At 42.7% G+C, this 16,232-nt stretch overlaps 1 protein-coding gene across 2 annotated transcripts in view; it reads right to left on the minus strand.

Annotated features, from left to right (window-relative positions):
• Positions 1–16,232, minus strand: part of KLF12 (Kruppel like factor 12) — a 174,229-nt gene that overhangs the window by 144,725 nt on the left and 13,272 nt on the right. For both annotated transcript variants that reach the window (XM_035892375.1, XM_035892374.1), the window contains exon 2: positions 2,891–2,980. In XM_035892375.1, coding sequence (XP_035748268.1) covers positions 2,891–2,980 — 90 coding nt within the window. The remainder of the gene's footprint in view (positions 1–2,890; positions 2,981–16,232) is intronic.

Here is a 16,232-nt window from a genome sequence, read left to right on the forward strand (position 1 = left end):
AGATTTTCAGTAATTGCCTTGTACACCCATCACCATTAACATGGAGGACCCGCCAAGACCGGGCTTGTTTAGCTATCACATGTGGCAGCCTCCCACACTGCAAAAGCAACCTGAGGAGCAATCCCCTTCGCTTCATCATGCATCGTATGGTCCGGCCCCAGAAGGGCTAAGTGAGATTGTCACGCAGCACCATGAGGGAATTTTTATGTTGCCACTGGAAAGGGCTGGAAGCTGATCCTAGATAAATCCAGATTTAAAAATTAGGCGCGTGCTTTCACAACAAGAACGTGTAACTACATAGCTGTGGGAGGTTCTTCACCACGATCGGTTTTAAAATCAAGATGATTTTTATTTTGAATAGGGGCTCAGACTTAAACAGGAGACAATTCAAAGTGGTCCCATAGCCCTTCTCAGACAAAAGATCAGATGGTATTATCCCAGCTCCTCCAAAGCCTCATTAACGAGGCATGGCAACTCAGTGCTCTCTGGTCTGATCACTCAGCACCCTGGTCAAGGGCCACTGGTGCTTCAGACTGTTGGTTTCACTCCTCTACAACCGGCACAGCCTTCAGGATCCCCTAACCACAGACAAACCTTTCTTTTCATAACCTTTAAACCATGTCTCACTTTTGCCCTGGCAGCAAACCTAGAGCTGATAGCAGATACCAAGCAGGAACACTAAAAAACCCAGCTGTCTTCCTACAAGTTTTGGAGAAGTTTGCCTAGACCTGCCTGGTGTTCAGCATCCTAAGTGATGAAGCTTTGGCTGCTACCTTCAGAAGACTCAAAATGCCACCTTGGTTTGCAAATTTTCACAGTAGAAGTCACATCTCCCTGTATACGCACACACTGCAGTGGAGGTGCAACTCTAGGGACTTTGGGCACTGTAACACCACAGACAGACATCGCAATTTCTATTCCATACTACTTGGATCACACTTTAGTTCCTCCTCCATCCTTCCCAGTTATGATATTCATCTTCCCAAACAGCTCCACGTGCTGTTTTCGGTAATCACACCCTTCCAACACTTGTCCCTGTTATGTCTACCATCATCTACATATTCAAAACAGTCTCTGAAGCACATGCTAAACATCTGTTTCAACCACCTTTCTCTTCAGAGTTTAAGCTGTTTGTTGGAAAATTGCCATCCTAGTGGCTAGCTCCTCTGTTAGTGAACTGGAGAATTCATTTTGTATTCATTGATTGTTCCCTAATGAAGAGTCATAAAGGTGCCAGAGACTCTTGACCAGACACTACTTAATTAGTACCAAAGCACATAAAATCCCAAATCAAACCGAGCTCTTTGTCCGATGGCTCAGTCACTGGAAAAGAAAAAGATTACATCATTTTCTGCTTACACAGAAGTCGGTAAAATTTTATTAAAAAAAACCCTAAGGAAATTAAAAAACTATATAAATTGTTCATTTCCTTCCAGTTCCTAAGACACCAAATAGGTCTTCCAGAATCAAATCACACTTTGCTAAAGGAAGTATTCTTCATAAAGGACCCAGCAATATGCATCATGCATAAAATTTGTTTTACCTAGACAAAGGCCAATACCAATAAAACATTTGATTTCTGAGCACTATAGAGAAAGGTTTATGTTAGATACAAAGACATAATGCAAAGCATCCAGAAGATATTAAAAATTACCTCTAATGAATCTATCTTTTCATCATCAGGGCTCATACACTAGTCCAACTTTATGTTCCCTCAAACTACACTGTACTGGAGTATTTTCTGAGGGTACTTAGAAGGCAGAAAGATGAACAAGAACTCCATTAAATGTCAAGGTTTTTCTCTCTCAAACTTAAAGCCTCAAAACCATCCTGAATAACTGATGTCTCCTTGCAAGTCTTTCAAATTAAGTCATCCTGAAAGTTAATTCCCTCTCTTCCATATCATTTAAATTCTCAATTAAATAATTGAGAAAATAGCAGGAAGGAAAAAAGCCAACTAACAGAAAGAGGCAAAAGCCCATCCCTACATGGCAATAGCATTGCTACTTCTATTCTGCTCTCTGCTTGTTGAAGGTATCTGTCTTCAGAGCAGTAAGGTGGCTGGGATTCTTTGGGATAATGTAAGATGTACACATAAAAGGAAATAAAGATTCATGATAACACAAAATCCATTAAATACAGATGCCCTCATGGTAATCTACAATCCCTGATGTAATTATTACCACATATGTAAGAAAATACATAGTCTTCCATTTTCCTAAAATCTGCCACTCCCAAGTTGGACTAGATGATCTCCCGAGGTCCCTTCCAACCCTTGCGATTCTGTGAAGTGCTAAACACTTGCTTTGCAAAAAATTCAAAATCTTATTCACAATCTCTGTCCCGTATTCAGCAATCGATGTGATACCAACTTTAACCATCTGAAGCTTCCAGTCCTCTTATTGTAACGATTAACAAGTGCATTCCACCAGAAAGAGAGCAGGTTTGCACAAACAAAAAATGGAGCAGGACAAGCATATATAAAGGATGAAACAACCACTGCAAGGCAAATATTCCAAGAAGGCAGAATAGCAAAGATATGTATGGGCTTCTCAGGCTTCTTTAGCGTAATCCATTATTCTTTCCTTTTTTTTTTTTTTTTTTAACTGCACTTTTTTATAATCGTAAAATTATACCAACAACATCTTGGCTATCCCAGATTAATTCCAGTAAGTCTTCTGCAGAGTTTTGTTTTGTGCTCCCAGCAGATGAGACCAGATGCTCACCGGTACATCTCCCAAGAAAACGAGCTCCAAAATGGCAGATATGACGAAAAGTGTAGGAAAAAAAAAAAAAGACAATACAAGGTGAGGGACAGCTAACCACAGAGAAGCTCGGGAAGGGCCACCAGCGCGCTGCAGAGCGAGACCGCACAGAAACCTCTGCTTACCCCTTGCTCGGATTCCAGCAGCTCTGTTTTGACTCTGACTGCCGGCATCCCATCCAGCATTAACATTCTGTTCTCAAAGGCGCTGATGTCCTAAGGCAAAAGAGGAGTTAATCAAAAAAAAAAAATAATAAAAAAAAATTAAAACCACTTGGTTTAATTCACTGGTTTGGTTCTACGATACCGTAGAAGTAAGTTTCTTTCAGCAGAAATAAAGGTAACAAAGACGTACTACTAATTTCAAGAAGTAGCTATCAAGTTACTACTTCTGTTAAAATAATAAATTATACTTTCAGTTATCCTTAAGTCTAACTTAAGGATACCAAGAACTAAGTCTTTGTAAGCAACAAGGGAAAGTCATCTCCAATTACTGCTTTTTTATTCAAAATTAATCACGCAGGTGCATGTATATAAATTCCTTGCTTTAGAACTGGAACAAAGTGCAGTAATGTCAAACAGCTTCAGGGTTTTGGCAGCATACTTAGGCATATTTTATTTCAATCAAAACGTTTGCACTTCTGTATTACCTAGAGAAAGCATATGCTTGAATTCAGGGAAGTTACAGCAAAGACCTGTATACACACACTATAAATTAACACACATCAGCAACAACTCAGATTTCGTATCATTCATTATCCCGTAAAGTTATCAGCGTTTGTCACTGAAAATCTCCACGCGCTCACCTCTGACACAAGAGAAAGAAAAAAGCACGTTAAAAACACACATCGTCCTTGCAGTAATGGGCAATATACGCCGAGAGCTTCAGTCTGGAGTGAGATTTGCAGATCTGTGCTTCCCTGAACCAACATCCCTGCTCCGAATGTCTCATCCCGCTGTGGCTGAAGCAGTTTACGTAGACATGCGAAACTACCTCTTGTGCCTTCAGCTCAAACAGTACCTCAACCTGAGTCAATTTTCTATTCCAGCCAAGACTCAAGGCTGGTGTTTGAAAGCTAGCCCCTTCAGCTGCCATTTAGTTTGGACAACACAGAGCGAATAAAAGATGTTTTATCCCTCAAGCTAGAATCCGACCTTACGAATCCTTGGTCAGCAGTACAGAAATACGAAGACGCCACAGCTATTTTTCAAATAGCGGAACTACAGCACCTATCGCTTACAAGCAACTCATTTGCAGCCGCTTACCCATCTGCAGCCCTGTCTGGAAAGCAGCACTCGAGACTGGAAACTCACCCCCGCCCTAACCGTTACCTCGCAGTCCTCAGTAACCGCGCCGCTGTAATGGAAAAAAACGCTTTCCCCGGCCTTCATGGGCAGCAGATCTGTTTCGGTACCGCCTGGTGCCGTCACCCGTAAGGGGTATGTTAGTAGCCCTGTCTCTTATCGTGGCTGCTTTAGGGGAATTTTAAGAAAAACGTTCTGTCCTAATGGAGCCTCCAAAATCCATTTTTAAAACTTGAATTACTTTACACGTTTTCTTTTTTCTAATTAAGGCACCTCGTCCCAGGATCTTCATTTTCAGGGACATAAACACTGCAGCGACTCTTTTATTTTTGTATACTCCTTTATTTTAATTTCAATAACTTGCTGAAAAACAGGGAAACCGATACACCCGTGCTCCAACACGGTGCCACAGGCACAGCAAGTGACCTGCTTAAAATCCCCGTTGCCCTCACTTTGAACCCCATGTGTTACAGCACACAGAGCTGCGGTTTGGTACGGGGCAGGCAGGAACTTGATGGTAAAGCAGATAAGCAAACGCAACAGCAAATGCAAGTGCAACCTCTGGTTTGTTTTTTTTTTTTTCCTTAAAAAAGTAGGTTTAGATAGTTCATAAAAAGCTCTAAACGCTTAAGTTACAGAATTTCAGCTCAAACGAGTAATTCTCAGCACAACCGCCTCCGCATTCAAACATGTGTGAATGAAGACAAGTCAAGCTGTTGAGATGTCCCGGTCCATGTTGCGCTACCGCTGTGTATCTACTGTATTTTAAGCTTGACACAACAGGAAGAAGAAGAAAAAAACCACTCTTCCTATATCTTCTCAGCAGTTTATTTTGCGCACCTTGATCTTTATTCAGCGTTCGAGGCATGAGGCGGGGAAAAGAACAGGAGGGACTCCGATGCCACAGAACAGCTGGCTGAAATTGTTCCAGGCTTTACATCCCTCTTCCCAGCACGGGTGGTGCACTGCTGACTTATCAGAAGCAGCTCTCAGCATCACTGAGCTCCAGCGGTTTGGATGTGGTTTGGGGTGGAGCAGGGGCAGGAGCCAGCCTGGCCCCCAGCGCCTGCTCTGCAAGCAGAGAGGTCCCGCTCCTTTCTTGATTTATAGGCGGCACAGTTGAGTTTTACAGCAAGATCAGGAACGTACCATCATCAAGCATCCCTTAGGCTGTTTAGCTCGTAGACAAAGAAGGATGAGCCGATATTGCTTCACGTCCCCGAGGAGGTCTTACCCGGCAGAACGCAGGGACGAGGCTGGCTTGCACAGGAGGAGGAGGGGGGGAAGACAAAGCACTGCCGAGGAAAGGCAGGTTTAATGAACTGTTAGAATCTGATTAGAGGCTAATGTCCCTTTTAGTGCTTTGTACCAATTTACAGCTGATATACTTGAACCATTTTTCCCCACTGGCTGTGATAAACTCATTAGTTTTAAAAATGCAAGCTAACCACAGCCTTTGAAGTTTAAAACTGATAAATCATGAAAACCTGACTAGTTCATGTACCATTTAACACATTTACATTTAACTAAATTTTCATAGCGCTCGCTTCCCCTTTTGTTCTCTAAAAATCATATTTCTTAAAAGCAGCGCCCTGCCTTTTGAGCTCCGAAGAGCAAACGCAGTGAATAGCTCTGGCTTCTGGGTCATTTATAATCCAGCGTAGCAGTAATCACAGAAGTAGACTCTTTCCAAACTATTTGATCCCTTCTGCGTTTGTAATTGGAAGGACGTCGCGTGACACATCCTGGGGGACCCGCCGCCCAGTAACAGCCGAGTAGATCCAGTCTGTGTGCCATCCATATCCCTATGGATGACATATTTAGCCCAACAGCCGCCCAGAGAGACGACCCCTCCAAACCGTGCTCTCCTGCCGTAACCGGCGATTGTGCTACAGTATGTTCAAAGCCGTTCAGCAAATAGGATGTAATTGCCAAGGTTTGCATACGGTGGGCAGTCATCTAAGGCAAAGGGGCTTGACTCATCCCCACCGGGGCTGGGGGTGTGAACTGAGTCGTGTGTGTCCCCGGGGAGCCGCTCTGCTCAGCCAGGCAGATGGAGCATCCACACCTGAGTGAGGCCAGGCTGCTCCAGCGCCCCACGTTAATTGATGACACTCAGGAGACCCACCAGCAGAGATTGCCGATACGATGTATTGAGTCAACGCATTTTTCAGGCTGCAGTCCCCTCCTGGCTCGCTCAACTCTCTTCATCGACTGTGGCAGCTAACTTCCAGCTCCCAACATTGCCCAAGGTGAAGTTGACCTGAATTCCTGTGACAACCCTTCCCTCTCTATTCACGTACCTCCCACCCCAACCCACCTGGTGGACTCCAGCCACCCACCTAGGTAAAACACATAGCAGATGTATGTCCTAAACTGGGCATATAATCAAGCCAAACACTGCATGACCTTACCAAAACATCTGTTCTCTTGGATCAATAAACCAACTCATCCTAAAACAAGATCAACCTCTCTCTCGGTGCCATCCGTTGGAGCCTTTCACTAATCACTTTTGGACATTTATTCCCTTGAAAGATTAATTAAAAACACAAATCATACCCAGATCCGTATGGACATCTGCTATTAGAGCAGTTGTTACAGAAGACGGGTAAGCTTTTGGGCTTACAAGCTCTTCTGAGAAGCTACGGCTATCAGCCTAATAACACAACTCTCCCCCCTCCTAAAAGGCCTACATTTTCGGTACAGAACCCACTGCAACTAAAACTGGCACTTTCTAAATGTGGATGACTTTCTGCTGCAAGTTTTATTCAAATTATCTTTTGTTACTTTAGAGGAAGAGCAACCAAAACAAAAACTCGCATCTAATCCTGGTCCAAACCCCCCAAGTATCCTGTAGTGCTTATTTAATTATGTATTACACTGTCAGGAAATTTGGCTCCATCCATGAGAAGGGCTGTGGTTTTGTAGCCAAGTTTTTAATTTGGCCAAGCCATATGTTTGAGAATCACACTGCAAGCTTTTAACAACAGGGGAGCTGGTGCCACAATCAACCTCCTGTCCTGAGACACTACCAAAGACACCCTTAACCCCCCTCCACAATGTCTTCTAAGCATAAGATGACAGAAACTGCACATCCCCACCCCACATCCCAAGTTGTTGTCTTTCCCACTCTCCAACATTTTCACATCTAGCTGCTCAGTACTAACACATCGGAAATTAAATGATGCTCTCCCAGACCCAGCCAGCCTGTGATGGGCACAACCCCATGCAACCCCAGGAAGAAAGCAGTGAGCTTGGGCTTCAGAGCACCCAGAACCCAGATCTCACATTTCCTGCATGGATCAGCAAACTTTTACATTCCTGTGCAAGAGAGTCTCCTCCTCTTGTTTCATCTCATGAACGCAAGAGGTATACAGAAGCAAGGTGGACGACGCTAGCTACTGCTGTCGCTAATGAAGGTAACAGGCTTACTCAGTCACACTGTGGAGCTGCACACTGGCAAGACAAAGCCACTGATGGTTCTGAACTTTTACAGGAGGCGCTGGGAACAGTCACCTGACAAGTCAATGCCTCGTAACTCTGGTGGGTTGACCTTAGCCAGCTGCTAGACACCCACCCAGCCACTCTCGCACTCCTCCTCAGCAGGACAGGTGAAGATAGTAAGACGGAAAACCTCATGGGTCAAGACAAAGACAGGGAGATCACTTATGAGGTACTGTCATGGGCAAAACAGACTTGATTTGGGGAAAATTAATTTAATTTATTGCCAATTAAAATAAAGTTGGATGGTGAGAAACAAAGACAAAACCTAAAACACCTCCCCCCAGCCCTCCCTTCTTCCCAGGCCCAACTTCATTCCTTCATTCCAACTCTTCCCTTACTTTTCTGTACCAACTTAACTTCTAACATGACACACTTTCATTTTTGAGAAATGAAGTTATCAGTTGGGGGAAGAGCAGTCTCAAACTCAACATTCAAGCTACAGTAAAAAGTTTCAAGTTTAAGGGGAGTACGTTTGAATAGCCAAGAGCAGAGAACAGCCCTTAAGCAGTCTTTCTGTTTCAAATCTGTGACTTAAAACTTCCCCTGCCTCATCTTCTGGTTATTTTTACAAAAGTTTTCTGCACATGCAGTAATTTCTTAATTCATCATTGTATTCTCATTTTATGGTTCCAAACTTTTGAGTCATTTTTGTGAAAAAAGTGTTCTTGTTAGGTCAGAAACACAAATTTTTAAGTTTTCCTTTTTTACACAGGTATCTTAGAAACATCACTGAACTAAGCCCAAAGTAGCCTACATCACTTATATGACCTAACAGTAAGATCACCTTGTTGATTTTTCTGAACACAAATACGTAAATTCATATTATTCTCATTACTTACATTATTATACTGAAGTTACCCATCAGTCAAAGCAATAGACAGCATAACACCTCAGGGCAAAAAATCTGAAGTGGTCTACCCAAGGCAAAGCTTTTGAACATACAACAGATCCTTTTAAGGATATGACTAGGTAAGATTTCCAAAGTTTGAAATTGTTTTTTCTCTCTTTGTTTCAAGGGACAATAGAAGAATGAAAGATTACCATCTCTTCTCAAACATAACTACCTCCATAGGGAGAGGAAACTAAGGAGAATGTCTTCTTTCCAAATTCTCACAGGAAAGAATCACTCAATTGTCTACTACCTTAACCTCCTGAAGGCCTTCATTTCCAAAGAAGCCCTTTATATACCATACAATGAGATTTGTTAGTCACTTAGATGTCGTTATCTCTAGGGTGAAGCATACCAGTTAACACTGCCACAGTATGTACAAGAGCAGTTCATTCCGAGAAGTGAAGGAAACAACTATCCAATAGAAAATAAAAGTAAATTTATGTGGCTAGAACATAATCACTCAACTGGGAGTTCTGCCAGGGAATCGGGGTTAACAGCCCATGTCTTGCCATAAGATCTTCATCATACGTAATTATGTCTATAGCTGTGTGAAATGTTCATAATGAAAGCAGAGATTCTGGTAGTACTGCATTTTACTCCGAACTTGAACTTCCAGTCAAATTCACCAGAAAAGAAAAGGATCGTTTGCATTTATTGACGCTTCAAGGAAATCAAAACAATTTCTTAAGAAAAAAGTAGAGTGAAGCCTTAAACTTCACACTGTTTTCATGTAAAACCAGGTGGGGCTCATTTGAACTAGTTCCAATTCAAAATGAAATTCCTTTAGTGAGAAGAGAACGCAGAGTTTGCAGAAGCCTGGGTGAACAATATGGACATGGTTCATGTCCTGTCTAAAAACCAAAAGCTTAAAACACCACAGCAACGGACTTCTGGAAATATGCTAGGACAGCAGCTCAGCACAGGAGTATGAAGAATAATTACTACAACAAGGTTATTTCTCACTGATCTACATACGTCTCTCTGGTCTGCTTGTTAGCCCTGAACAGAGCTCAGGGTGGACCCAAAGGCAGTGCATGAAATTCCATACATCACCTCGCGCCACAGGAGGCTGTGGGAGGAGGCCAGCCTAGGTATAGGTCTGTAAGTACCACAGACATGCACCTGCATGGCATCCAATGATCATGGAGACATCAGAGCTCTAACCTTTCCAGGAAGGCCTCCGAGCGTGGTCTCTCATTACAACTGCACGTGCCAGGTAGAGCCTGGACCCCAACAGCAGCTGTGACTCGATGCTGTCAATGCCCAAGAAGCCTTCAGCTCATGCCGTCCTGCTGAGATCCTCATCTGATGTACCAGACCATGTCCGGCTGTATCCTGCTGCTACCAATACAAAGATGTACATATGCAACCCAAGCTTCTTGAATTCCTATTCCGGTGCCTAGTTCCCATAGGGAAAAAAAAAAAAAAATCAAAACCTAATTTTGCATACAGCAGGTTTCCAAAAGTTCTTAAGTAGCCAAATCCCTAAGGATGTAGCTATGTTTTAATTTGCTATATATTTTTACAAATCTGTCTCCAGGGAAAATGTTGCAGTCCAGACAATATTAACTGAAGAGAATGTTTTGCTTCAGAAGTCTTTTTGGTTTGTTTGGGTTTAAATTAGTTTTAGTAAATATAAATAGAACTGATGTGGTCAGCTTCCAGGTGACAGAGGAGCGTCAAGTGCATTGGCAACTAGAGGCCAATCTGCTATTTCTCAGGCTCAGCAGGTAACCCTGTCAGCTTAGACTGCTTAAAATCCCTTTACGTCAGGCTCTGCTCTCCTGCCACTTTGAGCCATCTCAACAAAAAAGTACCAATCATTCCTACAGTATGCAATTCAGACACAATATGTTACAAATAACAGTATTACACCAGAGCCATACATTTCACTTTTATCAACATCAATGGCTGCATTGCTTTCCTTTTAATACAACGTTTACAGAATATTTGATTTTTGTAAATACCAATAAATTCATCAAGTATTTTTGGATTTGCTTTATCTTACACTTAAAAGTCTGGCTTAACAAAAAAAAAAAAAACCAAACAACAAAACCACTAATAAAAAAACCAAACACCTCCACACCACCACCCCCCAAAAAATAACAGAAAAAGAAAGTGCCAAAAGAGAGCCATCATATAGGAGAGACATTTACTTAAAAGGTAATTTTAGAAAAAGCACGTGCTCCATTTATCTTTGCACTAGAATTAATAAAAAAACCCTTCTCATAACACTTCATGATGCACAATAGCAAAATACACTCTTGATAGTTTCCTTCATCTTTTTTAAAGCACAGACAAGTAGTGAAGACTGCTGTCAAGGGGAAATCCATGACTTTTTCACCAAAAAACCCCAAAACCAACCTAGTAACTGACCTAGATTGCCACTTTTCCTTGACCACAATTACAAGTGAAGTGGTTTTGAAAAAACTACTACTCAATTTCCAAAGTAGTTTTCTGCTATCTTATGTCAACTGCCCTCAAGTTTGGAGAAGAGTTTGAAGAATATGAGGCTTAAAATTAAAAACAAGTATCACCATGACCACACACACGCCCCCAAAAAATGGCAATGGGAAATATAAAAGAATTTTTATAGTCCTACAAATATTGTATTGATAAAATTTACTAAAACATATACTACTTAAAATTTACCTTTACTATTAGGTGGGTTGTCACCTCAATTATTAAACTTGAGAAAGGAAAAAATTATGCAAACAGCTGGTGAGAACAGTTTCAGGTCAGGTTTTCATTCAAGAGGTCCCCCATCTTTTGCCTTTACCAAAAACTGAAATCAAAGCTTAGATAATCAAAACGTAAGTCTCAGGTCACAACATGTTTTTAATTAACTTCTGGTGCTAGAAACGGTATGCGACACCAGTAGAGTGTCATGGGAATAATTCTGCCATCTGAGAAAATTCCCCTGTATCTGCTAATTGTCTAAATTGTGACTGTTTTGTATTTGCTGAGCACTGAGCGGCATTGCCCAGGAGCTTACCAGCAAATACACAGTGACCGAAATTTCACTCTGAATTCTGCCCTTGCCTGTTCTGGCAGGAAAATGAGCTGCTGAAAGCATGGGGAGCTGGCTGGCACGCTTTCCCCCCACCTGCCAACGTGCAAAGTCTGCTTCCCTGAAGACAGATACAACACGGGCCCCGCATGCTGGAGAATAAAGGGAGCGTTTAGCATGTAGCAGTAGCCACGGCTTAGTCCAAAATTTTTGTCCGAGGTGTCACATGGCAGGCCAAACAGCCCTTTGCCAAGAAGACAAGATGCCATCTACGGGGTCTGCTTGGCTCCACCACTCCCCCGCTGCAGCCCAAAGGGACCATCACTTCCAAGCGACAGCACCTTCAGCTCTGCGATGGCAAAGCCCCAGAGGGAGCGGTGAAACAACCGCACAGGACGTTTCATACGCCTGGACGTCATCGCTTCCTCCATAAATTATGCTGGCCCTTTCCATCCTGAGTTTCAAAGAAAGCAACCAAAAATACCGTATGCCCCTGCTGGAGCACGACTGGCCAGTGGGTCACCCTCAGCCATTATGCTCAGGGAGAAAACTGTTGCTCCTCCAGGCGCTGCGTTCCCTCCCTCCCCGAGGATAAAATATAGTGATGAACTGACTGTCAGCACCAAAAGATGACCTATTACAAATCACAGGCATTACAAACTATATCCTCTGAATAAGAGCAATATAAGATAATGCCATCACTAAATATGCCTTCTAGCAGCCGGGACGCAGAAATGTTAAATGGCTGATATTGCTCTTTGCCAGCAGAAGTGTTTCTCACTTCACTGAGAGCTCCAACATACAGGTAGAACTAAAAGAAAACCAGGATAAGCTGGCTTTCTCCCTTTGGGTTAAATTTTTAACTGCTCAAATTTAGGAAGTTCATTTAAGCCTTATTTTTATTTCAGATTTACTTTGTTCACAAGCAATTTTTAAAACTTTTGGGGTTTTTTTTGTTTTGTTTTCGTTTGGGTTTTTTACTATTAAAACCACCAGACCAGTATATGGCACCCATAAGAGATGCCCTTGTTCCCAGAAGTCAGTTGCTCGTTTCCAGCTCAGCTCGTTGCACCGCCAGCTACAGGGACAGAGCAAATTCACTGCAACCCTGAGAGACGGAGGAGGAGAGCATCCTCGTGTGCAGATGCACCCTCCGATGCCAGATACCGCAGGACACACCTGGCAAGGAGCGCAGCTGGTTCTCACAGGACCTCAGAAACCGTCTGCCACGGTTCACGTACGAAGTCATAGATATGACGGGCAATAAGCGATGAAACCAAAAATGTTCTTTCAATGGCCCTATTCCAGCTGCTAGGAAGAGCAACCTTCGCCCCAGCAGCTCCACTGGAGCAGAAGCACAGCCAGGGTGCCGGTGTTTGCAAAACTCCTCGTAAAGATCATTTGATTCATGCACATGTCAAAATAACAAAGGAGTAATTAAATAAAGCTGAATGATTGCACGCTCAGATGAAAAAGTCAGACTGTTTGCCAGAAGCCAAGCGTTACTCCATCACCTTTCCCTGCAGCTTTTGCGTGGCACCTTAGGTGCGTGTGGAGGAACTGGTAATTGCTTTATACGCTTCTCACTGTGGAGCAACAAACTGCTTATTCTGACATTTCAAAAGAAAGGGTGTCTGTTCTGATGAAACTCCCAAACTGCAAATGTTTAACGTCCTGTCGCAACCCGATCTCTGTTCTATTTAACATCAGTGTGAGGTTTCCCGCTCCCCACAGGCTTCAGTGCAAACTCCTGGGGAAATATTAATATTAAAGCACTTGGTACATTTCGAAAAAAGGGAAAACTCTTGACTTTTGTTCATCTCATGAATGAATTATAAAGCACCTCAATTCACAAAAGAGAATTTGTAAGTATCCACCAAATACGTGAAAAAAATGTCTAAAACAACATATTGCTCTCAGACTGTTCACATCAACTTCTAGATAGAAGTCGATACCCGACTGCTCACATGAGGTACACTCTTACCCAAGACAGTATGACCAAAATGCTTATGTACAAAACTGTCAAATTAGATTCTACAAGCAATAAATTATTGTGGAACTAGGGTCCACTTTAAAGACAACTCTAATTAAGTGTTAAGAAATTTCTAATTAACAAGTTTCAAATGTTGCCAACACGCATTTCCCTCAGATTCTCAGAGAAGTTACGATTCCTCAAAGATGTTAAAAAAAAAGAAGTGTACTGCACATGAACAAAATTACTGCCAATAATTAAAATGCATAACCTCAAGACTAAAAAGTATTTTAAGTAACTATGGGTATAGCCATAAAAATAACAGAAAACCATCAGAAAAACAGATATGAGTAGCACATACAGCACTATGTTAACAGATGCTCTGAACTTTCATTATAGCATCTTTAAAATTCAGAGATTATCAAGTCTGCTATACCCAGCCAATCAAACTGGGAATATATATTAAGGTTATATACAAAATGCATGAGTGTGTGTCTACGAGAAAGACAGGATAAATGAGTAACTAATTTATAACATATCATTTTACAGCATGAAACATCACGTAACCCTGGAAAAATCTGGGGACAATGAATGCTGTGGCCAATGTTTTTTTTTTTCTTGGCATCCCATAATAGTTCAGGTGGAAAGGCGCCTCAGGAGGCTCCAAGTCCAACCTCCTGCCCTAAGCAGGTGTAGCTCAGAGGTCAGACTAGGTTGCTCAGGGTCATGCCTGGTCAGGTCTTAACAATCTCGAAGGATGGAGATGGCACAACCTCCTTGGGCAACTTGCTCAACTGGGAGACAGCCCCTATGGGGGAAGAGGGTGGGGGAAAGATTTTCCTCATTCCCAAACTGAACCTCCCTTGTTTTCAATGTGTTGTCTCTCATTCTGCCACCACACATGGCTATGAACTCACCAAGACCTCCTGAGGCCACACATCCCACCAGTCCTTGCCCCCATCTGACTGTGCACCCATCCAGGCTGTAGTAACTGCAACTCAGGTACAAGAACACTATTGGAGACACTGTTGAAAGCCTTGCAGAAGCTGAGGTGAATGGTGTTCACTTCTGTCCCCTCACCCACTATTGCAGTCACTTTATGCTGCAGATGGCAATCAGGTGGGTCATGCATGCTTCATCCTGGGTGAATCCATGCTGACTGTTCCCAGTCACCTTCTCCTCCTCCATGGTGCCTAGAAGTCTGTTCCCAGAGGACTCGCTCTATGATTTTTTTTCCATGGACCAAAGGGAGGCTTGACTGCTCTGTAGTGCCCCAGATCAGCCTCCTGGACCTCTCTGAAGAGGAATGCACCATTTGCTTTCTTCTAGTCAACAGGGATCTCCCATGGCCTCCAGCACCTTTCAAGCACTGTAGAGAAGGGTGCCACAAGGAGATCAGCCAGCTCTCTCAGCACCCATGGATGCAGCCAAGTGGGTCCCATGGGCTTGTGTGGGTTGAGTCCTCTTGGGTAATCCTCAGGACTGGTCTCCTGACAAGTCCACTTGTCTGATGAGCTGGAAATTGGTTCAAAACCAATTGGACTTTTCTACAGATCTGTTTATCAAGAGCTATCAAGGAAAAAAATACAGATACAGCCTCTGGCTATGGAAGTATTTGTGCCCTAGATTTTTTGCAAACTTGGAAGACGTACCAGGGCAATACCATTGCTCACACACAACCTTGCTACATCCTTTCCCTAAGCATCCATCTGTCATTGACTGTTGTTAGAGGAAGCACACAAGGTAGACGGTCCTTTGCTCTGGCAGAAAATGGTCACATTTGTATTCCTATGTTTTTTCTTTAAGTATGATACGTGTCAAAACCATGAAACTTAAACCAGCTCTAACCCACAAAACTTAAAACAGCTCTAAACCACAGGATTCCAGTCTAAAGACTCGCAGTCAAGTATGAATTGTCATTCTTTTGCCACATACCTGGTACTGATCACTGCCACAAAGGGACCTTAGGCTGGGTGGGCCACTGTCTATTCTTCCCCAGCATTTCACCCCCTGTGATTTATTCCAGAGGTAAATGAGATGGTCAGCACGCAGCATCTACAGCTTTGCAAGGACTTCAAATGATATCTTCAGAGCCCTCTTCCTTCGTTTCCCTCAGCCATTACTCGATCACAGGGAACGCTGCAATTCAGTCTTGTCCATGAGTACCACCATTCCTGGCTGACTTCACAAATGGTAAAAATCACAGCCAAGCGATAGCGCCTGGCAAAGCACCAGAACATTGCAAGTTATTGTTATTCTCACTAAAATACATAGAAGTATTACAGCAAGCTATACAACAGAACTATACATTCCTACCTGCCATTGAACTCTACCTCGCATCAGAGATGCTCTATGCAAAAGCATTTGACAGAATTGTGTGTGACTGCTAAATGTGCCCCTGCTGGGTCTTTAAATCCTCATTAGTGTTCCTTAAGTCAGTGCACCTGATTATACATTGCGCAGCAGGAAGATCTAACGAAGTATTGTTATTTGTATTATCTTTTTATAACCTAGCATCACGCTCCCATTAGAGATGTATAGTGGCCTTACCCATGTCAAGGCTTTCAAGAAATAATGCACTGAGATAATTGGTTGTTTGGCATCATATATAGCCTTTATAGCGTGTGTCAAGCCCCGAGTCATACTAATATATTTAACATTTCTCATTAGGACGTAATAAGAAATTGTGCCGGTATAAATCACATATTCCCAACACATGCCTTAGTTACACTGTGTAAAATGATGAAAACGATTTCCTGTCCGCACTGGCTGTGTCTCACACAGA

This window comes from Egretta garzetta, unplaced genomic scaffold (assembly GCF_000687185.1).
Source record: "Egretta garzetta isolate BGI_Z169 unplaced genomic scaffold, ASM68718v1 scaffold524, whole genome shotgun sequence".
Classification (NCBI taxonomy): Eukaryota; Metazoa; Chordata; class Aves; order Pelecaniformes; family Ardeidae; genus Egretta; species Egretta garzetta.